The sequence below is a fragment of the Molossus molossus genome, unplaced genomic scaffold (genome assembly GCF_014108415.1).
Source record: "Molossus molossus isolate mMolMol1 unplaced genomic scaffold, mMolMol1.p scaffold_m16_p_26, whole genome shotgun sequence".
Lineage (NCBI taxonomy): Eukaryota > Metazoa > Chordata > Mammalia > Chiroptera > Molossidae > Molossus > Molossus molossus.
Window position 1 is genome coordinate 3444049 of NW_023425362.1, and position 25296 is coordinate 3469344.

Genomic DNA, 25296 nt, shown 5'->3' on the forward strand with positions numbered 1-25296 from the left:
AATTTCTGAATCTCATTCGTAATGTGTACTGATCCCAGGCCAAGCTCTCCGAACAGGCTGCAGGACGGGGTCAGCAGCGCAGGTTTAACCCCTTAAGAGGTAACAATTTTAAAGAGGTGATCTGGGCCCTGCTCGCCGGGACGACCAGGGGGACGTGCAGCCAGAGGGCTGTGCAGCCAGAGGGCTGGGCAAGCAGGCTCCTTGCTTGGCGGCCTTGCGGGGCCAGGGGCAGAGGTGCAGCCAGGCCGGCATCTCCCCTCAGCGGCCCCCGCGCTGGCTGCGCGTCCATGGAGCAGGCTGCGCGCCCCACGGACGGGGCTGCGCTCGGCCCCCGGGTGTCACGGTGCTCAGCACACACAGCTGTGCCTGGCACCCTGCCTCCACGTCTCTCCCCGAGACACGGACAGGGAAGGGCCTTCCTGAAAACAAGCACATTCGGCTGCAGGAGCTCAGGCTCCCGGGGAAGCAAGCAGGATCTGTGGCTTGGGCATACATTTGTTCCCCAGCACCCAGCACCCAGCACCCAGCACCGGGCTTGGCGTGGAGGAGGAAGCCAGGACGTTCTCGTTGACTGAGGTTATTCAAGGCTGACGGGCCCTGGGAGGCATGGCCTCCATCACTCCATCATCCCATTTCAGGCTGGGCCTGACTCGCCAGCCCGGCCACGGGGCGTGCCTATTGGATAGCTGGCTCCGCACCTGTGCATTCCTCTGGCCTTATCCTTCAGGGGGTCCAAGCTCCCACCAGCTCTCCTGCTCCCCAACTTCATCCTCACAGTGGCTCATCTGTCCCCCTGACAACTTACCAGCTATGTCACAACATGCACACTCCCTCGGGTCCTCATAACCGTCATTTCTTGCCGAGCAGAAAAACTGAGGCTCAGAGAGGTTATGTGACCTACCTGAGGTCACACAGCTAGGAACCGAGAATCAAGATTCAAGCCCAGGTTTTACTCCAAGTTCCACACTTGGGCTTCGGCCATAGAGACTCGGTCTCGTTTTGCCCCAAAAGGGCCACCCCAGCCATGGAGTTTTCAAATGGTAAACTTGAAATACAGTAACAACCCTCAAACACTCACAGACAAAATGCAGAATGTTATTTCAAAATGAAGAAGGGTTGAGTTACCTTTAAGAGGGGGTAGGAGGGGACCGACCGTATGAGGGCGTTGCACTCTGGTCACATTTAGAGCCCCCCCCCCATGCCTCAGCACAGACAGCGTGGGGAGCGGGACCCGTCAGATCCCTTTCCAGGGAAGAGGTTCGGACACCCCGCACAGCTGTTGTGCACCAGACTCTGCTAGGAGCATCCACATAAGCACCTAATGACATTAACTGGCGTCTGTAATTAGGGCATGTCCCTCCTAAACCTCACGTAGGTAACCATCTCTGAGGGGAGCCGGACAACTGTCACCCTCCATTCCTTCAGATCTTTCTGAACGCAGGACGGCTACCACCATGCCCAGCCGGCAGGGCCCACGCCAGGGCCGAGGACAGCAACGCTCCGGTTTCCCGGGGGACCCAGGGGCCCTCACATCCGCCTGGGGACTTGGGGCGCACTTGCCTGCCAGCTGTACTCTGACTTGCTGGCTGCCAGGGGCTGTCCCGCGAAGCCCCCCGAGGACCTAACCGTGTGGAGCCCGAGAAGTGCTCTGTCACAGGGACAAGTCATGCACATGGGGACACTTGTCTACTCCCAAGTGAGCTGTGAGCAAAATCTCCAAATCCTGTCCCTGGGCGCAGGACGGCCTTGGTCTGGGGACATGAAGCCAGGGGACACGATACCACAGGGCCATCCTTTCTCCACGCCAGGGACCAGGAAACATCTCAGAAATCAAACCCCATGTGCGTACACACTCGTCCCCTCGCCCCCTCACAGCCACCCCTATATATGCTCATATACACGGGCTCCCATCTGAACTCGCCCCCGTGTGTGCTCACACTCAGCCTTGCACACTCCCCCCACCCCTCTCTCTCACCCACACACCCAGCCCCACGCACACACGGAGTCAGACCCAGGGCTTCCCCAGAAACAGGTTCACACAGTGGAGTGGGGTCTGAATTTCTTTTCAGATTTAACCGCTGAGCCAACCGGTCAGGGCTGCAGGTTGTAATTAAAGCACATGTCCAGCCAGAGAGCATCCTGCCCCCTCAGATCCACATGGTCAAGAGATGAGGTTCAAAACACCACCCCACTGAGGAAGGGACAAGGTCCTAGAACATCCTCTGATTCTGCCCTGGTCAGACCCAGATCAGCCCAGGGCCGTCGCCTCCCTGCAGCCTGCCCTGATTTGCTCTGCGCCCGCGGCACCTCTCACTGCGCTCTCCGTCTCTCCCTGGGGGCCGTCACCCTCCTCAGAGCCAGAGACTGCATCCTCTTCACCCAGCCCCTTGTCCACTGTGACTCCCCACAGCCCGAGGTTGTCACCCCCCCAGAGCTGATGACTCTGCACCAGCTAATCCTCCCGGGGAGGAGGCAGCTCCCCGAGCAGCTAGGTCTGCGACCATCACTCACGATGAATGAAATCTACAGAAACCTAGACTTGTCTGTTTCCAGGATCCCTGAAGCTCTAACAGGTACATCACCATTCAAGTGAAGAGACTGGCGAACATCTCAGGAAGCCCAAAGCTAACCCTCGGGTCCCTCGCTCGCAGACTTGTGCTCAGACTCATTTTAATAAAAGCAGAGTCTCCCTGCCCGGCCGGTGTGGCTCAGTGGTTGAGCGTCGACCCCGCACCAAGAGGTTGCAGTTTGATTCCCGGTCAGGGCAGGTGCCCAGGTTGTGGGCCTGATCCCCAGTGCGGGGCGTGCAGGAGGCGGCCCATCGATGTTCTCTCTCACCGATGTTTCTCTCTCTCTCCCCCCTCCCTTCCTCTCTCTAAAATCAAGAAAGAAAAATAAATTAAAAAAAATAAAAAAAGAGTCCCCCTGTGAATTATACAAAGGCTTAAAAAACAGAACTGCTGCCTCTGTTGGGCAAGGACCGTGAGCAAACCCGTCTTAATTTCAGTTTGCTTTGGGGCCGGTGCAGCTAAGCAACTGGAGTTTCAGGCCTGCTCTTATTTTAGTTATTTTTCTAAGGGACATCCTCCAAGACAGTTGAATTTCATGAATCTCAACTCGCACACCCGCGTCCAGACATGGCTGTTTCCCTTCGACACCGGACAGCCGAGAGACGCAGCCCCGGGAGGGCTGTTTGCAGGTCGCAGGTCACAGGTCATCACCCTCTGGAGGGCCTTTCTTGCTAGGGAGGTGTCAACACCTCAGAGGCTGTCTGCCCATCGAGCCAAAGTGAACCTGGCCTTCAGCAAATGCTCAACGGTGGGCGGTCCGTCAGGGCCTGGTGGGGGCCAGTTCCCACCCCACGGTGCTCAGCTCCACGCGGCTGACCCCACAGCATGGCGAATGCCCTCTCCGATGTCACGTCTACAACGGGACGGTCTGAAAAGCAAGCTAAGCGGAGCGCTCTGCTTCCTCTTGGCTTTGGCCGGTCATAACAGACGTTGTGGCCAAGCTGACTCTGCACAGAGCTTTCCACCCTCCTCAGAAAGAGCTCAACAGCAGGGGTGACGGCTGAGATTCAGTGCCAGCCAGGGTGGCCCCCGTTGCCAGTGGCTGACCACACGGGGCCTCTGGCCATCGCAGCCAGGGCTCCCCATTAGTCACCCCTGCTGCCAGCACGCCCAGTGCGGCGGCACCCTGCAGAGGGGTCTCCAGCTGGGCCCGGGGGGCGTGGCGTGGGCCCAGCATACCCGGCAGGAACAGAGCACTTCGCGCGGGTTGAAATGCGTTCTCCATCCTTCACTGGCTGGTTGGAGAGGGAAGCCTCGGGGTGGCCGTCCAGGGCTCAGAGGCCGGAGGCCCAGCCCTGCTCCAGAGCCGTCCTGATCCCCGCTAAGACCCGGTTTTCAGGGGACACTGGGGGAAGGCGTGGCGCCTTAGGTTCTCAGTCAACTGGGGGCACTTTCTTCTGTTATTTGGGGGGGGGGAGGAACACAGCGCCCGCTGGGTCCTGGTGGCTTGTACCCTTGTTATTTTTTCTGGGACACCCAAACCCTCAGCAGCTCTGCAAGAGATGCCAGCACCTGCCGACTCCAGCTCTCGCTGTAGGCCCGCCCTGGCCCTGGCCCCTCGCTGTTAGTGGGGCTGCCCCCCACGTCACAGAGGAAGGGCAGTGACGAAACACCTACCCTTGGCACTCACCGGCGGCCACTCCACCTGCGGTGAGACTCGGCTCAGACCTCTTCCAGGCGCCCGGCGCCCAGTGACCGCCTGGGCATGGCCCAGAGCAGGCCGGAGTCCCTTCCTAGGGGCTGTGTGCTGTTCTCAGGGGGCCAGCAGCCCCACCGGGCCCCCAAACACTTTCCCAGCTCCCCTGACAGTTTCTGTCTGAGGCGTCACTTAACATGAGAACCGTGTCCCTGAAAACAAGTCCCCGACCTGCCAGGCCTGCGGCTCCTCAGCTGCTGGGTCCAGGAAGTAGTTTACTCGGTTCCCTCCTTGCTCAAGGCAGACAACGCCAGCGGTCCCGGGAGGCGCTGGTGCGGACTGGGCAGGGCCGGGGTGACTGAGCAGGGCCGGGGTGACTGGGCAGGGCCGCGGTGCCCAGGCTCTCACGCGGGGCTCGAGTCCGGCAGAAGCACCGATCACCGGTGGACCAGGCCCGGGGCCCAAGCACCACACCTGTGCCTGAGGCCAGCCGGGGCCAGGCAGCTACCCCAGAGGCCCAGAAGGTCCGGGACGCACAGGAGTTATTTGGACAGAAGAGGAGAGGCCAGGAAGGGAGGAAACCGAGAAATAAGGCAGCGAGCAGCGGCTGCAGACTCCACAGCCCGTCCCAGAACACGGCCTGGGCCCTGCGCAGTGAGACCTTGCCCCTCTGGCCTTGTCCTCCACCTGGGCGGTGACAGTGGCAAACGCCACGAGCCCCAACCAGATGGGACGTCCTGCAAACAGACGGAGAAGTGCAAGAGGCCAGGCCCAGGCAGGACGAATTCCCAAGGGCCGGGGGGCCTCCCGCCCACAGCACCAGCCGGGAATTCCAAAGACCAGGGCACGACAAGCACAGTGAGACCGGCCACACTGCCCCTGGCCTCATCCACATCCCATTCCCAGGAAGCGCGGGCGGCACGGGGGTCCCTCTCACACCCAGGGGCTCTGCTCCACGCCCACTCTGCCCCGAGTCACCCCCGAGTGAGAAGGCTGGCAGCCCCTGCGCCTCCCGAGGCCTCGGTTTCCCCCGACAGGAGGAGGAGTTGGCAGAGGGTGTCCAGGAGGCTCCGACATGCCAGGATTTTCTGCCCCAGTGGATGGGAAGCCAAGAAAGAGAGCCTCCCAGGTTGGGTCTGCTTAGAGTAGGGATGCTGCTAGAAAAATGCACTGGTCCGCCTTGGACCTGGGCCCGGCCAGCTGCTGCCCAACCCCCTGGCGTGGGTCACCCCAGGGAGGATTTAGCTGGGGGCCCACCCCCAGGAGAGCCCGCCTGCTTCAGCGTTGTTCTCATCCCTCGTGGAATGCAAAGCCCTGAGCGCAGGGGTTCTCAGCCTGTGGGTCGAGACCCTCGGGGGGGTCGAACGACCCTTTCACAGGGGTCACCTAAGACGTAACAGTAGCAAAATTACAGTTATGAAGTAGCAACAAAAATAATGTTACAAAACATGAGGAACTGGATGAAAGGGGGCGGCATCAGGAAGGTTGAGAACCACCGCCTTAGGGGCAGGAGCCGCTCGGTACCTGTCCATCTCTGTATCCACAATGCCCGGCTCAGGGCCTAGGACTGGGGCTCAGGGAGGTTCCGATTCCAGCCCCTAAGGTTCCGAGCGCTATGAACTGCCCCAGGGTGGCGGTGCACAGCCACACCTACAGGCCCGGCATCAAGCCCGGGCTGGACCCAGCGGGCTTCTGTGTGGCATCAGGATGCTCACTCCCCACCCAGGCACACGCGCTGCCTACTCCAACCCTGGCCTCATTTTCTCCTGCCTGTCCTCATCCCCAGGGGCCTAAAGGTCCCATAAGGGCCTCATCATCCACCAATGGGGGAAACTGAGGCCAGAGCGGCAGCAACTCCAGGGCAGCACGTTTCATAACTGCTGACAACCACACGGCTCGCCCTCCCCTTGGGATCGCAGCAAGGGTTGTAGCATTAATTGTAATTAACTAATTATTCCTGCTGCCAACCGGCGGAGGAGGAGGCTGGAGGTGGGGAGCCCCCAAATGACTCAGTCGTGTTTACAACACGAAAACCCATTTAAGAGCTTGTAAAGTTGCTATAAATGGCCCTCTGGCAGCAGGGGAGTAACGATTCCCCGTCTCCAGCTGTCGGTTAAACAATGGATGGGTTCGGGGCTTCAGGAAGCCAGGTTCCAAGATCCAACAGCGCCACCTAGAGACCATGTTCCAAAATGCTCTGCTGGCGCCAACCTCACGGACACCGGTTCTCAAGACCACAGAATCCAGGGCCGAGGAGACCACCAAGCCCACTGCCACTCCCCCATTCACAGTGGGGATACTGAGGCCCAGATGAGGACAAGGCTTTGAAAATGTTCAGAATCTAATATCTAAGGTCAAAATGGCAGCTGTGATCCTTCTCAGGCCCCGTGAACTTAAATTCTGTAAAATAGGACAGTTTGGGGGAGATACTAGGAACCAGCCTCTCCCAGCCTCACAGGGTGCCCTTCCCCTCCCTGTTCAGCTCAGCCCTCCTCCCAGCCGCCACGTCCTGTGAGCAGTCCCCCTCGCTGTGCGCCCAGGGCACGGAGCCTCCAGGGAGCTCCAGCAGGCCCGCGAGACCGCTCCACGATGCACTCGGTTTTCCAACACCCTGAGCACGGGGAGCGACCTCTGGACATAAGCAAGATAAGCCAGTTGCGGGCGAGACCGGAGCACAGGGCCTTGACTCGCTGTTTGACATCCCCCCCACTGCACCCCAAGAACGAAGTCCCGGGGAGTGGGGCTGTGCGAGCCTAGGACAAACGCTTCACCGGTGATCTCATCCGAAATTCACGGCGGTCAGATACAGAGGCCTCCTTAATCCACCGCTTTAGACGCGGGGAAACTGAGGCCCACAGCTGAAGTGGGTTCCAGAGAGGCTCTGCCACTCTGGACGCTCCGACTGGGGGTGCTGGGGGCTCCAGCTGAGCCCTGGAAGACTGGGGCTGGACCAGGAGGGGGACGCAGGTGGGAACTGCGCTGGTCCAGAGAAGTTTTCCCGTCCGACTGGCACAAGGCTGGGAGGACAAGGTGCGTCTGGACAGACCGGACGTCTCGGGCTACTCACCCACAGTCATGCCGTCCATGTAGCGCTTGATGATATCGAAGGAGTCCCGCAGGTTCCCCTCTGTGATGTCGAAGATGATGTCGGCATGGTTGGAGGGATGCGCTGGCGTGATGGCCCGGAGAAAGATGATCTCTGTGGGAAGGGAGCACATGGGGAGAGGACCGCAGGAGGGAGCCCCGACCCTGCAGATGCCCAACACAGGGCCCTGTCCTGTACAGCCAACCGGAACCAACGTTATCCACTCTGAGTAACACGTGAACCCCCACAAGTAACACGTGAACCTACCCTGGGTAACACGTGAACCCACTCTGAGTAACACGTGAACCTACTCTGAGTAACATGTGAACCCCCACAAGTAACACGTGAACCTACCCTGGGTAACACGTGAACCCCACCATGAGTAACACATGAGCCCACCAAGAGTAACACGTGAACCCACCGTAACACGTGAACCCACTCTGAGTAACACGTGAGCCCACCATGAGTAACACGTGAACCCACTCTGAGTAACACGTGAGCCCACCATGAGTAACACGTGAACCCACTCTGAGTAACACGTGAACCCACCCTGAGTAACACGTGAACCCACCCTGAGTAACACGTGAGCCCACCCTGAGTAACACGTGAACCCACTCTGAGTAACACGTGAACCCACCCTGAGTAACGTGAGCCCACCCTGAGTAACACGTGAACCCACTCTGAGTAACACGTGAACCCACCCTGAGTAACACGTGAACCCACTCTGAGTAACACGTGAGCCCACCATGAGTAACACGTGAACCCACTCTGAGTAACACGTGAGCCCACCATGAGTAACACGTGAGCCCACTCTGAGTAACACTTGTGAACCCTGAAGGTTCACGAGGACTGGGACCTGAGCGGGAGCCCCTCAGAAACCCAGGGTCTGCTGTCCAGGAAAATGGGGTGCTGAAGCCCTTAGGTCCCGCCCAGAGCCCTGGGTCCGGGCAGACTTGAGCCCGTCCCCCGCCTCCTTGCCCGCTGAAGGGCAGGTGAAAGTTCTTTCTTTTCTCAAAGGTGGTCCCTGGACTGGCTTCTATGCCGTCAGGGCGCGAGCCTCCCTCCCTCCGTAACAGGGCCCCTGTCCGGAGAAGGTGGACGGGTGCCGAGGGGCCGTAGGTCTGTCCCCGCTTCCAACAATGGGGAAACGGAGGCCTGGAGCGATCTCGGCTCTTCCCCGAGGTTGGGGGCTGATGGGCAGCAGGGACGCCACTGAGGAGCTGGTAGTGACTCATGAATCTTCATGACGCCGGGCAGACAGGAAGGCAAGTGCACGAGGGGCCGGAGGGGGAGAGTCGGGAAGGGCAAGGGCAGGCTGGTCTGCCCACGGTGGCGTGGGTGGGCCGAGCAGTGGGCAGCCTTGTCCAGCCCCTAGACCCCTGCAGGAAGCGGGGCAGCTGCCTGGGCTGGAGCACAGGCCCCGCCCTACACTGCTCGGGGCCTCTCGAGGCGTCCTCCCTGCGCTTCAGTGTCATCTGTAAGGGGAGGAGGCCACTGGCCGGTGCCCACGAAGGGTCCTTTCAGTGCCAAAGGTCAAGGTCTGGGTTGACTGCGCCTGAGATGCTAACAGTATCTCTAGCCACCACCAACTCCCCGTGGAACCAACTCCGACCAGCACTGGGAGAGGCCCCAGAGCTGGTCACTGGGCTTTGGGGAGGGTGTGCCTGTCGCTTGGTGGAACCCGTCATTTTGCTCGAGGCAAACACTTTCTCCAACTCAAGTCCCCACCCTGCAAAGGTTCTGTGCCCCCTGGAGCAAGCCAGCGGGTTGGAGGCCTGCAGGCACCCAGGTCCTCGGGAAGCCGTCCTGCCCCCCACACCCCCGCAGCCAGGCTTGTGCTACGGCACGTGCCCCGGCGTCCCCTGCAGGACCGCGCGCCTGGAAGCCCAGGGTGTGCTCGTGCTGGCTGCGCTCTTCCTACGGAGGATCAGAGGGCTGCTTCTCACCCGAGTCCCAGGGACTGGCCCCGAGCCCAACACACGGGAGGCTCAGTTAGGCCAAGGATGAGACTGAAGAGAAGAAGGGGGTGGCTGGAGAACACACCAGCACCAGCGTGTGGGTTGCACTCCCAAAGCAAGGTGTGCCGAGCAGGACCACGTTCCTAGCCTCCGCCGGGCACCGGGAGCATGACGCCCCTGGCCTGGCCCCAGAGAACGGTGCTGAGATCCAGGTTTACTGGGCAGGCCAGGAGCTCCCTCGAGGGCAGGGGCATGCCCGGGGACACGGACCCCTTTACCCCTGGGCTCCCCGGACCCAGTCTAGCTGCTCCAGTCATCTGTGCCCTGGCGTCCAGGGTGGGTTCCTATCGGGCTCCCCCTCCCTTCAGCTCATGTGCTGCCTCTACTGCCCCAGTCAGAAACACCAGCTCGTTCAGGCGCCCACACTCCCCGCCTACCTCCAGACCTCTCCGGATCACCTCCTATTGACCACTCGGGCCTCGGAGTAAAGTCACTGCCTCCTGGAGGCCCTCCCTGATTCCCCAGCACTCGGCACAGAAGCAACAACACTGACTCACTATCTGTTGAACAAGTGGCACCTACAAGAGACCCTGAACTGGGAGCCAGAGGAGGCCGGAAGCGGGCCACATGGTGCTACCCGGTCGGGGACCCGGAGGAGAGGGGGGGTGGGGAGAGAGGGCGACATTTCTAACCCCAAACCCACGTCGTACCCAGGGTGGCTGCCTTGCAGGGAGCGTCCCTAGACAATGGCCTCCCCTGGGACCCCCAAGACAATTCCAGGTGTGGGGTGTCATTTACCTTCCGGGTGGGCGAACTCTCGGAAAGTGGGCAGAGAGACGACGGTGTGGGAGATGGTGTGCACCAAGTCCAGCATGCAGGTGATGTCGTTGGGGCGGCAGGACTTGATGCAGCGGACGGTGTCCGTCTTCTCCTGCTGGAGCCTGAGGGAACAGAGCAAAGGGGCAAGTCGGACGCGGCACGCCCGCGGTGCGGGGGCCCGGGAGGAGCGGCAGGTGGCCAGGCAGGAGCAGCTGGCCTGGAGGCGGCTCCGTCGGAGAACCAGTGGCCTCCACCGCCCGGCCGCCCCGTAGGGATGCTTCAGGGCCCTTCCTGCAAACTGGACCAGGGCCCAGAGGCCAGAGACGCGCCCCGGTGTCCGTCTGCCTGGCGTGGGCAGGCGAGGCTTTGCTGTCTGCCACGTGCGTGAACTGTCCAGCCTCTACCACAGCAAACACACGTTCGTGCACTCGCTCAGGGGGTCTGCGGAGTGCTCACGGGGTGCCAGGCTTCGGGGACACCCAGGGAGTCGTGCCTTCTTAGAGCCCTTCGTCAGGTGGCCCGCAGGGGTCGATAATGAGGGCGTATACAACATGCGCAGCCCAGGGCTCAGCACCAAGTCCCGTGAGGACAGGGAGCAAGGTCATTGCACAGCATCGTGTCCCAGGCCTGGTCCTAGGCATACTTTTATTTTCTAAATCCTCACCTGAGGATATATATTTTTTTTCTATTTATCATCAGATAGAGTGGGAGGGAGGCAGAGAGAGAGAAACATCAACATCGACGTCAGAGGGACACATCGACTGGTTGCCTCCCATATGACCCGACCAGGGCCGGGGATGAACCGCAACCAATGTACGTGCCCTCGGCCAGAATCGAACCCACGACTCATTGGTCCGCAGGCCGACGCTCTAACCACTCAGCAAAACTGGCCAAGGCCTAAGCATATTTTTAAAATCTTTTTTTATCGTAAATTAAAACACAAATGCAAATGCTACACAAAACAAAGCTACTGCTTAATGAGCATTATAAGGTAAATGCCCTGATAATCACTCAGGGTGAGAAAGTTCCACCAGCCACGAGGCCTTCCCGTGCCCCCGACCAGGCCCTCCTGCTCCCCCGCAGCAAGCCATGACCCGTCCCCCAGCCTGCGCCTACCTGGGCTTCTTTCTTCTTCTTTTTTAAAATATGTTTTTATTGATTTTTTAATTATTTTTTGTTGTTGTTGTTCAGATAGAGTGGGAGGGAGAGAGAGGAAGAGAGAGAGAGAGAAACATCGATGTGAAGGGACACATCGAGTGGCTGCCACCCGCATGACCAACCAGGGCCGGGGACAAACTGCAACCGAGGTACGTGCCCTTAGCGGGAACCGAACCCGGGTCTCTCTGGACCACAGGCCAACGCTCCAACCGCTGAGCCAAACCAGCCAGAGCTTTATTGATTTTTTTAGAGAGAGAAACATTGATCGGCTGCCTCCTGCATTTCCTCTACTGGGGATCAAGGCCACAACCCGGGCAGGTGCCCTGACCAGGAATCGAACCGGGACCTCTCAGTCCATGGGACGACGCTCAGTCCACTGAGCCACACCAGCCGGGCTCCCTGGATTTCTTCATCATTTCTAACACACAGATGTGCATCTCGAGACACAATCATTTGGACTTGTCTGTTAAAATGTCTCATTATATCTTTTAAGCCCTTTTTCATCTACAGGTTGTCTCTCCATCTTCTTCATTTTCCACGATTTACCTGCCAGGGGCGGAAGTATCCGAGCTGCGTGGAGAGCTTCCTACCTCAGGACTTGTGATGGGTCCTCGAGGTGCCACCCAGCCTGTCCCTCCATCCTCCGAGTTTCCTGCCCATGGCACTGATCCGATCACATGCAGGCCCAGTCCCCTTGGCCAGAGGATAGCGGATGGCATGTCGTCTATCCGGGGGCCCATGGTATCTGGTTGTCTTTCTGTGAGGTCAGCAACTATTTACACTCAGGGCCGAGACCGGCTGATTCATCGGGGTTTGCAAACACACGGACGGGCTGACTCTGTTGTTTCTTCTTCACTTATTGGCTGGAAAACGTCTGTAAGAAGATGCTTCCCCTCGAATGTGATCTGGTTACCAGGGAGTGTATAGTTCACAGAGGAAAAGCACTTCCCTGTTCTCCGCCAGCCTTCAGGGTAATGAACTAGCTCTGTCATCACCCAGAAGGCACAGTGGGTGACGTCAGGACCACTGTGAGCTCAGGGACGCCCACTGCCTGGCGTACTTCAGTCCATTGCCATTGTTACCCTTTGCTGGAACCCCGGTGTTCCCGCCTTCGGCCGGGGGCGACCAGAGTGACCCAGGAGTCTCCGAGACCACTGTTGTCTGCTATGACAGGTGGTTTGCCTCTCTTGTACCTTTATTGCCCCAGCTATTTCTCCAAGAAGTCTTGGGTTTGGTTTTTAAGTTCGTTTTTAGTTTTATTTTTTTTAGTGGCAGTCGTGTTTCAGAGTCACAATCTGGATGCCAGAGATACTTGGTGCCCCGAGCTGGTCGCTATTTCTAGGCTTCTGCAGTGGATTTTTTTTTTTTTTTTATCTTCACTTGAGGACATTTCCCCATTTATCCTCAGAGCGGGAGGGAGAGGAGGAGTAAGAGAGAGAAACATCGCTGTGAGAGCGACACATCAATTGGTGCTTCCCGCACAACCCCGACTGGAGCCGGAGATCAAACGTGCAGCCCAGGGATGTGCCTCTGTCTGGGAATCAAACCCGCGACCCTTCAGCCCTCAGGCCAATACTCTAACTGCCAAGCCAAACCGGGCGGGGCTGCAGTGGACATTTTTAAAGATAAAATATGAGTGCCCTGGCCAGTTTGTTCAGCGGTTAGAGCGTCGGCTCGCGGTCCCGAGAGACCTGGGTTCGGTTCCCGCTGAGGGCACGTACCTTGGTTGCAGTTTGTCCCCGTTCCCGGTTGGGGTTGTGTGGGTGGCAACCAGTCGATATGTCTCTCTCTCTCTTTTTTTTTATCCTCACCCAATAACATTTTTCCATTTTTTTATTCAGATAGAGCAGGAGGGAGAGAGATGAAGAAAGAAACATTGACATGAAAGGGACACATCGAATGGCTGCCACCCGCATGACCCAACCAGGGCCGGGGACAAACTGCAACTGAGATACTTGCCCTTAGTGGGAACCGAACCTGGGCTCTCTGGACCGCAGGCCGACGCTCCAACCGCTGAACCAGACTGGCCAGGGCCGAAGTGTCTCTTTCATGTCGATGTTTCTCTCTCTCTCTTCCTCCCTCTCTCCCTCTCGCTCTAGCTGAAGATAAATGCAAAAAAAAAAAAAAAGTCCCAGGATAAATAATATATAGAGAGATAAATATATATATCATGGGTTTATACTGATATTTCTGATTCAGTACAAGGCCCACACATGTTTTTTGTTTTTTTTCTTCACCTCTTCACTATTACAAAGAAATCTCCTCTCTTCCACATCAGAATCCTGATTCTTAAGAACATAGGAGATGATAGAATGTCCTATAATTAGCTACTTTGTTCCACACAGTAGTCTCAGGATAACAATACCAAAATTACCACCACTCATTACTTAAAGTAATTTTTTTAACATGTTCTCTCCATTGTACCTACAATTTTTTTTTTTTTCATTCTCACCCAAGGATATTTTTCCATTTTTTGTTCAGACAGAGTGGGAGGGAGAAGAGAGAGAGAAACATCGACGTGAAAGGGACACATCAAGTGGATGCCACCCGCACGACCAACAAGGGCCGGGGACAAACTGCAACCAAGGTACATGCCCTTAGCGGGAACCGTACCTGGGTCTCTCTGGACCGCAGACCGACGCTCTAACCACTGAGCCAAACCGGCCAGGGCTGGACCTACAAATTTTAAATAGACGTGCTATATCCACATTGTCTGAGCACAGAGCAAGTCACACGCTACTTTCTTCTTGTAACACCCGTTTAGTTGTAGTTCTGTGAGTAACTGTCGAAGGCTTGCTGACAGTAGTGTGTACTCTTCGTACACAAAAGAGTTTTATTGGGTATAAAGTCCTGGTCTTCCATTTTCTTGAGCGTTCCAATCATTCTCCTCCAGCCAAAGTCTCCCTGTGAAAGTCTGACGATAAGATACTTTTCCCCTTAGAAGTCACTTGCTATTTTTGCCTACATGCCCATAGTTTTTCTCTTTTCTTTAAAGTCCAATAATGTTATTAGACTATGTGTTTGTTTGTTTTTTTCGTGATGGTACTGATTTTATTACTTTCACTAAGCTATTTGATCTCCCCCACACTCAATGCAAAGAAATAAAAAGATGGAAAAAATATGTCCTTGTTATTGCACGAGAAAAAGGAGCGGCTTCGTTCTGCAAGCCTGGCTGCACTGTGCGAGCGCTTCGCGGCTCGAGTGGGTCCGAGCACCACGCAGATGCTGACCCATTGAACAGAAGCTCATGCAGATGGTGCCTGAACTCACTCCGTGGGAGCTGCAATAGACTGAACCATTTCTGTGGTGCCCCCGGATCTCAGTAAATAGGACCTGGACAAGGAAAGATAACAATCAGTCTGTCCGTAAATTGTACCTGCAGATTGTATCTTGTACGCATGTACTCAAGAGCGGGCCTGGTGGAGTACCTGGATACAAGTGTTGCTGAGGCCTAAAGATTGCTACATTGATATCTATCTCTTCATTATGACAGATAGATATCAATGTAGCAATGAAGATAAGGTAGACATCCAAACGGCTGTCAGATTAAGACACTTCTAGAGCTCGTCTCAATTCTTCAAAGAGTGGAGCCAGTTGCTTTTCTGGGCTGACCAGTGGCCCTGTGTGGCTCTCCTGCTGGCTAGGAAGCGGTCCTGTGTCGGCTCTCCTGCTGGCTAGGAAGCGGCCCTGTGTCGGCTCTCCTGCTGGCTAGGAAGCTCGCCACCAAAGGCAGCCGATTCCGCTGAACCCCCGTGGGTGTTTCAGTAACAGATGACACTTCCATTTCTTGAAAGTCCAAGTTTGCTTCTTTGGTCTGTCACGAGGGCAAAACGAGATAAGAAACCAGATAGCAAAGGATGCTCCGGGCCTTCTCATCGGCCACCTTACTAACAGGCACTCTGTCTCTGAGACAGCAGCATGGAGCCCTGGAACTTGGTAACTTTTTTTTTTTAATCCTCACCCGAGGACATTTTTCGTTCAGATAGAGTGGGAGGGAGAGAGAGGAAGAAAGAGAGAGAGAAAAAAAAAACCCATCAATGTGAAAGGGACACATTGAGTGGCTGCCTCCCACACGACCCAACCAGGACCAGGGACGAATCTCAACCAAGGTTCACCAGAATCGAACCCATGACTCACTGGTCCATGGGCTGGCACTCTAACTGCTGAGCCAATCCGGCCAGGGCGGAACTTGGTAACTTTTTTTTTTTCAATTTTTTTTTTTCTTTATTGATTTCAGGGAGAGAGGAAGTGAGAGGGAGAAAGATAGAAATATCGATGAGAGTGAACATTAACTGACTGCCTCCTGCATGCCCCCCACTGGGGACTGGGCCTGGGCATGTGTCCTGACCAGGAATCGAACCAGCGGCCTCTTGGTGCATGGGTCGACCGACGCTCAGCCACTGAGCCACACCAGCCGGACGGAACTGGGTAACTTTTTATACAGGGGTTGCCTTAGGTCATCAGCCATGGTGAACCCCTTCCCTCCGCCCCCCCCGCCCCGGTTCAGTATCCACGCTCGGCTTTCTGGGCTGCGGGGTTTGTGGCTGTCTGTGGCCACTTCAGGGAGGGCTTTAGGATGGCCACGGCTTCCGAGCACAGACCCCAGAGCCAGGCGGCCTGGGCCTGAATCCCGGCCACCTGCTACCAGCTGTGGGACTCCGGGGAAGCTGCTGAACCTCTCTGTGCTCCCACGTCTTCACTGTGGAATGGGGATCGAGGCTGTGGAGAGGATCAGCGAAGCGCTTGGAACAGTGCCTGCCCGCAGCAAGCAGCTCAGGTGTGAGCGGGCGCAGGAATTATCACTTCCCCTCGGAGCTCGGTTTAGCACAGTGACAGTCAGCAGGGCACAGGTCTGGGGGTCAGAAGTGATGGCGGCTCTACATATCGATGACCTCGGATCCATCCAAACCCTGGGGACCTTCGCTCCCCCTCTGAATCCAGGTCCAAAGGAGGAAACCACCACGTACTGCCGCCTGCCATGTGCCAGACGTGGCCTTGGGTGCAGCTTCCCTCCTCTCCCGGGGACAGAGCCCCTACTACGTGCTGGGCATCTTTCTAGGAGCTAGGGGCATGGCACCGAATGATTCAGGCTTGGTCCCTGTCGTCCTGGAGCTTTCTGGATGGTGGGGCAGACACAGGAGAAACACAGGTAAATGGCCATTGCAAACTGTGCTAATCATCAGGAAGGAGGTATTGTAAGACAGACTGCAGGACAAACGTAAGCCTGGTGTGTCAAGGAGGGCCTCTCTGGGGAAAGAACACTTAAGCTCAAGTTTAACCAATATTCAGGCCAAGAGTGCAAAGCACGTGCAAAGGGCCCGAGGCAGCAAAGAGCTTGTCAGTGTGGCCTGAGGGAAGTGAGCAAGTGGAGAGCAACATGAGGTAGACTGAGGATGCATGCAGGAACTGGATGACGCGGGGCCCTGGCAGGCGTTGGGGAGTGTGACTGGTTTGGCTGAAATGGCAGAGGAGATGGAGAGAGGCAGGTGGGTCAAAGCCCACACTGGAGGTACTGTGACAGAGGGAACGGTCAGAGCTGTAGCCAGCAAACTGAGGTTTGAATACCAGCAGTGTGATCTTGGGCAAACCCTCTCCCTCTCTGAGTCTCCATGAGGATGCTACACCTGTCCCGCAGGGATGGAAGCAGCGCGTGTAGACTGGTGCTGGCCTGGTGTTCCCATGAGCCGTGCACTCACTGCCCCCTGCTGGTCGGAGGCCACATCCTCAGCCGTGCACTGGCCCTGTTAGCCCTGCTTAGACTGGATGCTGCAACTGTGCTCGGTGTTTTCCCACCACAGGTCCAGGGTCGGGCTCCTTGGCAGGACCAAGGGTGGCAAACTTGAACCACACACACGGAAATCTCTTTACCTCTATTGCCTGCTCAGCCCCAGGCGATACAGCAAGGAAGCCCAGCTGGAGCATGAAGTCTGTCTCTGCCACAAACGGGCCACGTAACTTTGGCCAAGCCCTTCCCCTTTTCTGGGCCTCAGTTTCCACATCTGTAAACTGAGAGGGGACGGAGCTCACTGATCTCCGAGGGCCCTTCTCAAGTCATCACCTTTGCCCTCTGGGCTCAAAATGGAAAAATAAAAGATTCCTTTGAAATGGGACACGGAGCCTCGTTCCCCCCTCCCCTGGGCTCCCAGGAGGTAGGTAGAGTGACCTCCATCGACAGACACCCCTGGGGGCACTAGGCAGTGCCAAGTTCTCGGCTCACCCTCATGATCAGCAACAGAGGCTCCCAACCGCACCCAAGAAAAACCAGAGCACGTGAGCATGCGGGTGGGTCGCCTGCTACACTTTATTAAAATCCTGGCGAGGAGGGTTAGGAAAGCGACAAGAGGGAGCCCCCCAGCCCGAAGCAAGTGCTCAGAGCTCTGCGGACACAAAGATGAAAAGCTTGGCCACAAAGGAGCTGACGGTGCCGTGGCGATAGAGGTCCATCTTGACGGTCAGGAGCAAGTCCCTGGGCTCGGGGACGGGCTTGGTGAGGGCCACCACCCCACTGTGGGGGTTCACCTTCCGGGTGGTGAAAAAGCCCTCCTCATTGCCGCTGGTGATGGCCAGCTGCATGCTGTCCCCGGGGACGGAACTGGAGGGGCCCATGCGGAAAACCACCGCGGGCACGTGGATGTTGGTGGGGAAAGAGAGGTGGTAGTAGGTTATTCTCAGAGGCAGCTTGGGGCACTCCTGATTCTCATGGCAAGGCAAGAGCTCACAGCGGCTGCAAGAAAAGTGGACAGAGACAAGAGGGTTAGGGCCATTCAGCAAGCGGAGGGACAACAGCACGGGAAGCGGGCTCACTGCGCAGCCTCCCGCCGCCCCTCCGGCCAGGCAGCCAGCGGGAAGAGCACCCCTCACTCACCTGTGGGAGGTGCCGTGGACCTCAGGGCTGCTGACTCAGGCACTAGCCTCTTCCAACACCCTCAGGGGGCGCTGGGTGGCTGGAGTCAGGGTTGTGCCCGGAGTGAGGTGTGTCCCCTCCTCGCTGGCAGAGCCCCGCCCCGGGCTGCATGCACCAGCCACGCCCTGCCCTGAGTGCCATCCAGGCTCCTGGCCCCCGGCCCAGCAGTGGTCAGGGCTGCACAGGGCTCCTGGGTGGGGGCAGAGATGACCCTGGAAGTGATCACCTTCGCACTAGCCATCCTGGCCGCCGCCACTTCCCACGTGCTGGCTCCTCGCCATCCTGCCTGCCCAGGGCGACCCCTGCCACTGCGCCTGCGTGGGCGGGAGCCACTTCCCAGTGAGCGCACCGAGGCTGAAAGAGCCAGGACCTTCCCACGGTCGCAGAGTGAGGAAGCCAGACTTGTGCTCGGGCCTGAGGTCGGTTCCCCGTTCCCACCCTAGCCGTGCGCTCCAGGCCCAGCTCTGCGTCCACGGGGCCGGCCAGGGCTTGGAACCGAGATGGAGACAGGTGGTAACTTCCTGCGACAGGATGGTGCGGGCTGTAACTTCCTATCACAGAGTCTAACCTCCTGTGACAGGTTCTAATCCCTGTGACAGGACGGGACAGCGTCTAACGTCCTGTGACACGTCGGGTTACTGGGACTTACTCTACTTTGCATTTATAGTGAGTGTGGTCTCTGTACCTCCTGTTTCCAGCTCTTTCCCGGGACTGACGGCAACCCTTTCGTGTACCCGGCCGTTCTGAGACACGGCCCTGGGATGAAGGCACGTGAACATCGGGACGCAGACGAGGGGGGTCGCGCGTGGGAGGGAAGCCAGAGACCGAGGGGAGGAGCAGGAGAAAAGGCGGGTCTGGGTGCTGCTGAAGGGGAGCCCAGCCGCAGAGACACCACAGTCCAGGCCAAATGGGAGGGCTCCAGGTGACCTGGGCAGCCCCGAGGGACGGTGCCAGGCTCCCCGCGGGTCCACCAGGGTTGGTCCTTCCACTAGCTCACTTCACTGTCCCACACGGTTCTCCTCATTCTATCGACGGGGAGACTGAACTCAGCGAGTCCAGGACTCCACAGTCTGTCGTCAGTGGCAGAGATAAAGTCGGCCTGTCGCAGTGCAAAGCCTTCACACACACACACACACACACACACAGCCTCAGAAAGGGCTCAGCGAGCCTGGCCAGCAGGTGGCGCCAGAGCCTCCTTTTTGTGCAGTGAGCTTTCCCCCTTGGGTGTGGCCTGTCCCCGGTCCAAGGACAGGGTTCTGATTTGGAAACAGGAACCCAGCATGTGCGGAAGGCGGGGAGCGTGAGGTGTGCGCGATGTTCTGGTGTAGCTCCCACAGCCATCATACGCCTCCTCGGTGGTCCCCACATTCCCGGCCCCACACGCCCAGCCCCCCTCGCCCCAGGCATTTCGGGGCCTGACTCCTAGACCACTGGCCTCCCAAGGGCGTGGCTGGGCTCTCGGCCTCACCTCCAGCACCCAGCGTGGGCCCCACACCTGCTGTGGGCTCAGTACGTGTGCACCAATCACCATGGCTCTGATTTTCCCCATCAGGGCCACCGTCAACTGTCCTCTCCTGCTGTACCCCAAACTTACGGAAGCACCCCAGAAAACCTAACGGCTACTTCTGGCCAACCTCCTGCACATGGGGGGCACAAGTCTGTGGGTCCAGACTGAGCAGGGTCGTGTCCCCGCGTCCAGTGTACAGAGGACAGCCAGGCCCCTGGGACCCTGTGCCTTGTTGTCCATCTCACCGTGCCCACGAGAAAAATGTGTCCCGATTTTTCAGTCACCACACCCCAAGTTCTGTGAAAATGTAATTTCAAAAGCCACCGTATACCAGAGAAAAAAAGGTCCTCAGGCCCAGTCCCTTCTCCTGGACACGTGGCCATTCTGGCCACCCCCCACTGACCGACACTTGTAGCTGACCTGACTTTTACACTCTTGTCATTCTGGAGACAAGCCCGAGGAGCCGTCCAGGGCAGGGCTTCACCCCTGCCCACCCGCAAATACACCCTCAGGCCAAGAGCTGTGCCCACCAGGCTGCCCAGCCCTGCTCTGGCTTCCACACCATGAGTCTCAGGGGTCGCCCTGCTGAGGAGACACAGAGAATGTTTCCGGTCCCATCCCAGGCCCCGGGACACCCTGACCGTCCCCCCGTGGGCAGGAGGGAAGTATGTGGTTAGGATCTCAACAGCCTGCTTGGCCCGTGAGTGCTGCCCTGCGGTTTGTGGCCCAGCCCGATGGGTCACGTTCCGTTACTGCCCCTTGGCCACCAGGACTCTGCCCAGGACACCGGTGGGGAGGGAGGGAGGGCTGAGGCCCAGCGAGCGGGGAGAACCCCCAGTCTCGCCTGGGAGGCCCCTGAGCAAGCTGCTCTCGTTGAATGTGGACCCCAGATGTCCGGCCACCAGGTCCTTTCCAGCGCAGCTCTCGTAGGTGCACAAGCTGCTTTCTCAAGGTCACATCATCAGTTCTTTAAGAGGATTCTCTCAGGGACTCCACTATGCTCACACTGAGGTGGCAGCTCTCCTGGGGTCCCAGGGAGCCCCCCGACTGGGACGGGCAGCCAGGATAAGACCCTGATGGCTCCTCGACCTGGGATTCCAGGCCTGGTCCATGACTCTTCAAGGGGGGTCACAGAAGGAGAACACGGTAACCACACAGATTCCGTGAGCAGCAGTGATGGCCCCGTGACCACGTGGCCCTGAGGAGCCACGCCCCGGCTCCCCACCCGAGGGCCGAGGACCTCAGCGGTCACACAGTCAGCGGGCAGAACAGCTGCAGACACTGCAGGCACCTCTGCATTCTGGCCACTGTTTCTGGGGGAGACGGCGGCACGGCCCGCCACCCTCTGCACCACCAATTTTCCCTCTTTTTATAATGTTTGTATTGATGTTGTGGAGAGAGAAACACTGACCAGCAGCCTCCTGCACGCCCCCGAGTAGGGATCGAGCCTGCAACCCGGGCATGTGCCCCCACCGGGAATCGAACCGGGACCTCTCAGTCCGTGGGACGATGCTCAGCCCACTGAGCCACGCCGGCCGGGCCCACCACTGGTTTCTAAGTGCAGGGCTGCACCGGGCTGGGTGCCTGGAGCTCATCACCACCAATGCTCACTAGTCCTCCAGCCTTGCCAAGCAGGTATGACAGAGGCAGCAAGGGCCCCTGGGTGGCCAAGGGACTGGCCCGAGGCCACGACACTGAGGGTCAGGAGAGCCGTGGTACTGGTAGTAAAATATGCCCTGGGGTGCCCCCAGAGTGAACTTTATGGAGCGGGCTCTGCCCCACAGTCACAGGCCACCCCGCACGAACCCAGAAGGGCGGCATCCCCACCCCCTGTACATGAGGACACGGAGACTCCGAGAGGCTCAGGGGACCTGCTTCCGGTCAAGGTCAAGGGACCTGGAGTGGACTGAGCTGGGAGGCAAACCCAAGCAAGTCTGACTCCAAAGCGGGATCCCCACGAGGGGAGAACTATCGTGGGGCCCCGCCTGGCCCTCCTCAGGTCAGGACCTTCTCAGCTACATTCTCCGCCCACTCTCTGCTCGGCCACTGGGTGGCGCCAGTGAGCGGGAATGGGGATTAACGCAGTGGCCACCTTCCCTGGAGGGGCCGCCTGGAGCCTCCTGCTGTCCCTCTGGCCTTTACAGTGGGCAGGGACCCACTTCCTGCCCTTACGTATGGAGAGTGATGACCCCCCCTCTTTATCAGCCCAGGAACGGGCGGATGAATCCCTGAGATGGGGATGGGCCAGGCCTTGGAGCACCGACCTCTCTGAGTGCTGAGCTGCCGGGGACGCCTTCCTTCCCCACCGCGTGTCCGCACCCCGCTGTGGTCTCGCCCTCCACGCCCTCCACGCCCTCCCTCTCCGCCTGACTCACCCCTCCTTCCTGCGTCACTTAAGCATTGCCAGGCACCCCCTGCCGCCACCCCAGCCACGTGGGGCCCTCCTTGGTCTCAGCACCCCTGAACTCCGTGGCCACTGCTGGCTTTGCAGTGCTCCCGAGGGGCAGGGACGGGGGGCCTTTCTGCCCAGGAGCCCGCACACAGCAGGCCTTCGCCGACATTCCCCAAGCAAGTGAGTAGTCTCTGGCACTGGGGGGGCGGGGGGCAGAGGCCTCCAGAGCTCACAGCAGCCGAGGGGCAGCAGGTCTGCAGGTCTCAGACAGCTCAGCGCCAATGCCAGCCCGCCCAGCCTCGGGCTTAGCTTCCGTGGCTGTGTGTGCACTTGAGGCCGGCAGCAAACAGCAGAGGTGGACAGATACGTGGCGGCACGGGGACTTACAATGGCAAAGGGCAGCACAGCCTTGGTGAAGGACACGGAACCGTCTTAACCGCTCGGAGGAGCGCCATCACCGCCCGCCGGGCCTTGCGCACCCACGGCCTCTTTGGAACAAACACTGTACCCGCAAACCAGTTCTGGGGTGGCCTTGCCCTGACCGAGCCCAGAGGGACGCGAGGTGATGGGTTTCCAAGCAGACAAAGCACACGCCGCGGGCACGGAGCCAGCCTGGGGGCGGTGGCGAGGCTGCTGGGTGAGCAAGCGCCCCCGATGCAGGAGGAACAGGGGACCTGGCTGTCCTGTCGGGGCCTCTGGCTGAAACCCGCTCCCCGTTTCAACAAGCTGGAGACTGGGCCGGAAGTGGGAGCCAGGGCCTTGGGGCGGATCGCGTGGACGGGGGCCTGGTGTACCGTCCCTGAAGGCACTGACCGCCCGCAGGGGGAGCAGGCTCAAGGTCACGGGACCAAGTCCCTGTCAGCCTGGCTGTGTGCTGGCTCTGAGCCACGTCCAGGGCTGGAGGGAGGGACCACGTGTCCACATTCTCGAGACTGTCTCCCACCAGGAGCTTTTCCTAAAACAACTGACCATGATACTGAGACTCCCCGAATCAAATCAGAGTGGGATGGCGTGCGGTGAGACAAGGGTCCTCACTACTCCTCGAAGAAGGGGATCCCTGACACCCCCGCAGACATCCGGGGCCCAAGATGAGTGCGCGTACAATGATGTATGGACACAGCCTCACACTCTTCCGTGTGCTTCCCACAGTCACGGGCTGAACACAGCCTGGCCTTCGGATGGGTTCACCTAATAACGCTGCCCCGACGAGTCGTGGGGTCCACTTGGGGCCGTGGCTACCTGCACCCGATCAGAGCATCTGACCTGTGTCTCACAGTAGGGACGCTGAGGCCCGGAGAGCTGTCCCCTGCCCACGTCTCACTAGGAAACGAGGGGGCTGGGGTGTGTGCCTGGCTCCGAGTACGGTGCTGGGAGAGCAGGCCCACGCCCTCCAGGCCATGGAGGCCACGACCTTGGTTTCTGCGACCAGTCCCAGGGCAGGTAAGGGCCCGAGAACCGGGGTCCCTCAGGTTTCCCCGGCTAGGAGCTGGAGCCCCAGGGAGGCCGACACAGACAGACAACCGCGGGCCGAGGGACTTACGTGTCTGCGGAGCGGCGGTAATTCTCCGGGCACTCGAAGGCCAGGCAGCGGAAACTGCCCTGGATGTTGAAGCAGGTCTCGTTGATGGAGCAGTTGTGTATGCCGGTCACACACTCGTCGATGTCTGCGAGAGACCCCGAGGCACCACGGTGAAGGCCCAGGCCACCCGCGCAGCCCCACCCACAGACCCCCCACCAGCCCGGTCAGGGTGGGTTCAGGCCTCCTTGCCCTCCGCTGGCTGGTCTCTGGAGCAGCGCTGTGTGCCAGCCCTGCTATTTATGGGGCGTTTATATGTACAGAGTCTTGCCCTTCACAGCTGGAGTGAGCGTAGCAATCACAGCGGATACTCCGGCGGCCCCGGAAGAGCTTCCCAGAGGTGTCTGGGTTCTCCTAGCGATTCCCGGAGACGAGTGTTGTTACCCTCATTGGGGGGGAGCTGGCCTGAGCTCGGAACCCAGGCGGGCCGGCGCGGGGGTCTGTGCTCTAACCGGCCGGCACCCCTCCGCAGCTGCCAAGCCTCCGCGCCCTCCCCTCGCGGGACTCTGACACCCCAGCAAGGAGGGAGCCCCATGTTACCGGCGGGAAACCGAGGCTCAGTGGAATTCTGCATTGTACCCAGTGTCCAGGGTCAGTGATGTCTGGGCTGGAGCCTGGCTATAGGGGGCTGTCCCCCTTCCAACTCTTGGGAACAGCCAAATGGTGGGGCCCAGGGGACGTCACCAAGCCAGGAAGCATCTCTTAAGAGGGGCCAAATGCCTGCCACGCCTGGCAGAAAGGATGCTCCTGATCCCAGAGGCCGGGGCGCAGGAATGCGTTTCCGCGGCCTGGCAGAACCTCGGGCTGTGGTGAGGGGCCTGGCCAGGCGCAGAAGTGATTTGCTCCATCAGAAATTCGAAAACAGGACCGGCTGAGCGGGGTCCCCCCAGGAACCCGCTGCCTGGGGGCCAAGTCACCTTCTTCAAGACCAGAAATGACACCTGCAGAAGCAGGGCTCTGGGCCGCCAACCCCACGTGGGGACCCATGAGGAAGAGTCTGGAAGGCCCCACCTCTGACGCAGCTTCTGGGGCTGTTCCCAGAGGTGAGGCAATGTTCCCCTTCCAGGTCATTCGTTCACAGAGACCTGCTCGGCAGCCCCTCCGGGAACAAAAGCACCGCCCCAAGGCGCAGGGCGACTCCTGGGGTGTATTAGATAAGGGAGCCGAGTGGCCCCCTCATTTAGCCCATGCCGGACCCTCACAGCCCTAGAGACCCTGGAGCTGTCACACCCTCCAGACCAGACCATGTCCCCTTTGCCTGGGCAGGGACCAGCCCTTGGCCTCCAGCATCTGCTCACTGCTTGCCCTTGCTGGCCAGGTCTGGCCCACAGCACGGCCGGTTGCGCGACCATGGAAACCGAGCAAGCGGCATTCTGCCCTGGAAAGGGGGCCTCGGGCATGAACTCCCCATGTCCTCTGTGGGGGGCACCTTCCTAAAGGCTACCATCCCTGGTCCAGCCCCTTGGGGCTGCCGAGGGCAGGGCGGGAGGTCTCGGAACCCTCTGAGGATGGGTGTGCGAGACTGGGTACCTGCGGGCCCCAGGTTACACCTCTTCCCTTCCCAAACGCACCCCACCTGTGCTGTGCCCTCCCCCCCCCCCCGTCAGGGAAGTACACACGGCTGGGGACTGCCTGGCCTCAGCCAGCACCCCACCTGCAGTATGGCCCCCCGTCAGGGAAGTACACACGGC

The 25296-nt window shown here is 59.1% G+C and overlaps 1 protein-coding gene and 1 pseudogene across 2 annotated transcripts in view; both read right to left on the reverse strand.

Annotated features, from left to right (window-relative positions):
* FBLN1 (fibulin 1) overlaps window positions 1-25296 on the reverse strand; it is a 75848-nt gene that overhangs the window by 14240 nt on the left and 36312 nt on the right. Inside the window, exons 14-16 of one of the 2 annotated variants that reach the window (XM_036278174.1) lie at window positions 23570-23693; window positions 10048-10190; window positions 7274-7405 (exon numbers count right to left, since the gene is read on the reverse strand). In XM_036278174.1, the coding sequence (XP_036134067.1) occupies window positions 7274-7405; window positions 10048-10190; window positions 23570-23693 (399 nt within the window). Of the gene's footprint in view, window positions 1-7273; window positions 7406-10047; window positions 10191-17508; window positions 17951-23569; window positions 23694-25296 lie in introns of those variants that run through there. The other variant, XM_036278175.1, reaches the window with a different exon arrangement.
* On the reverse strand, window positions 14773-15694 carry LOC118641135 (annotated as a pseudogene).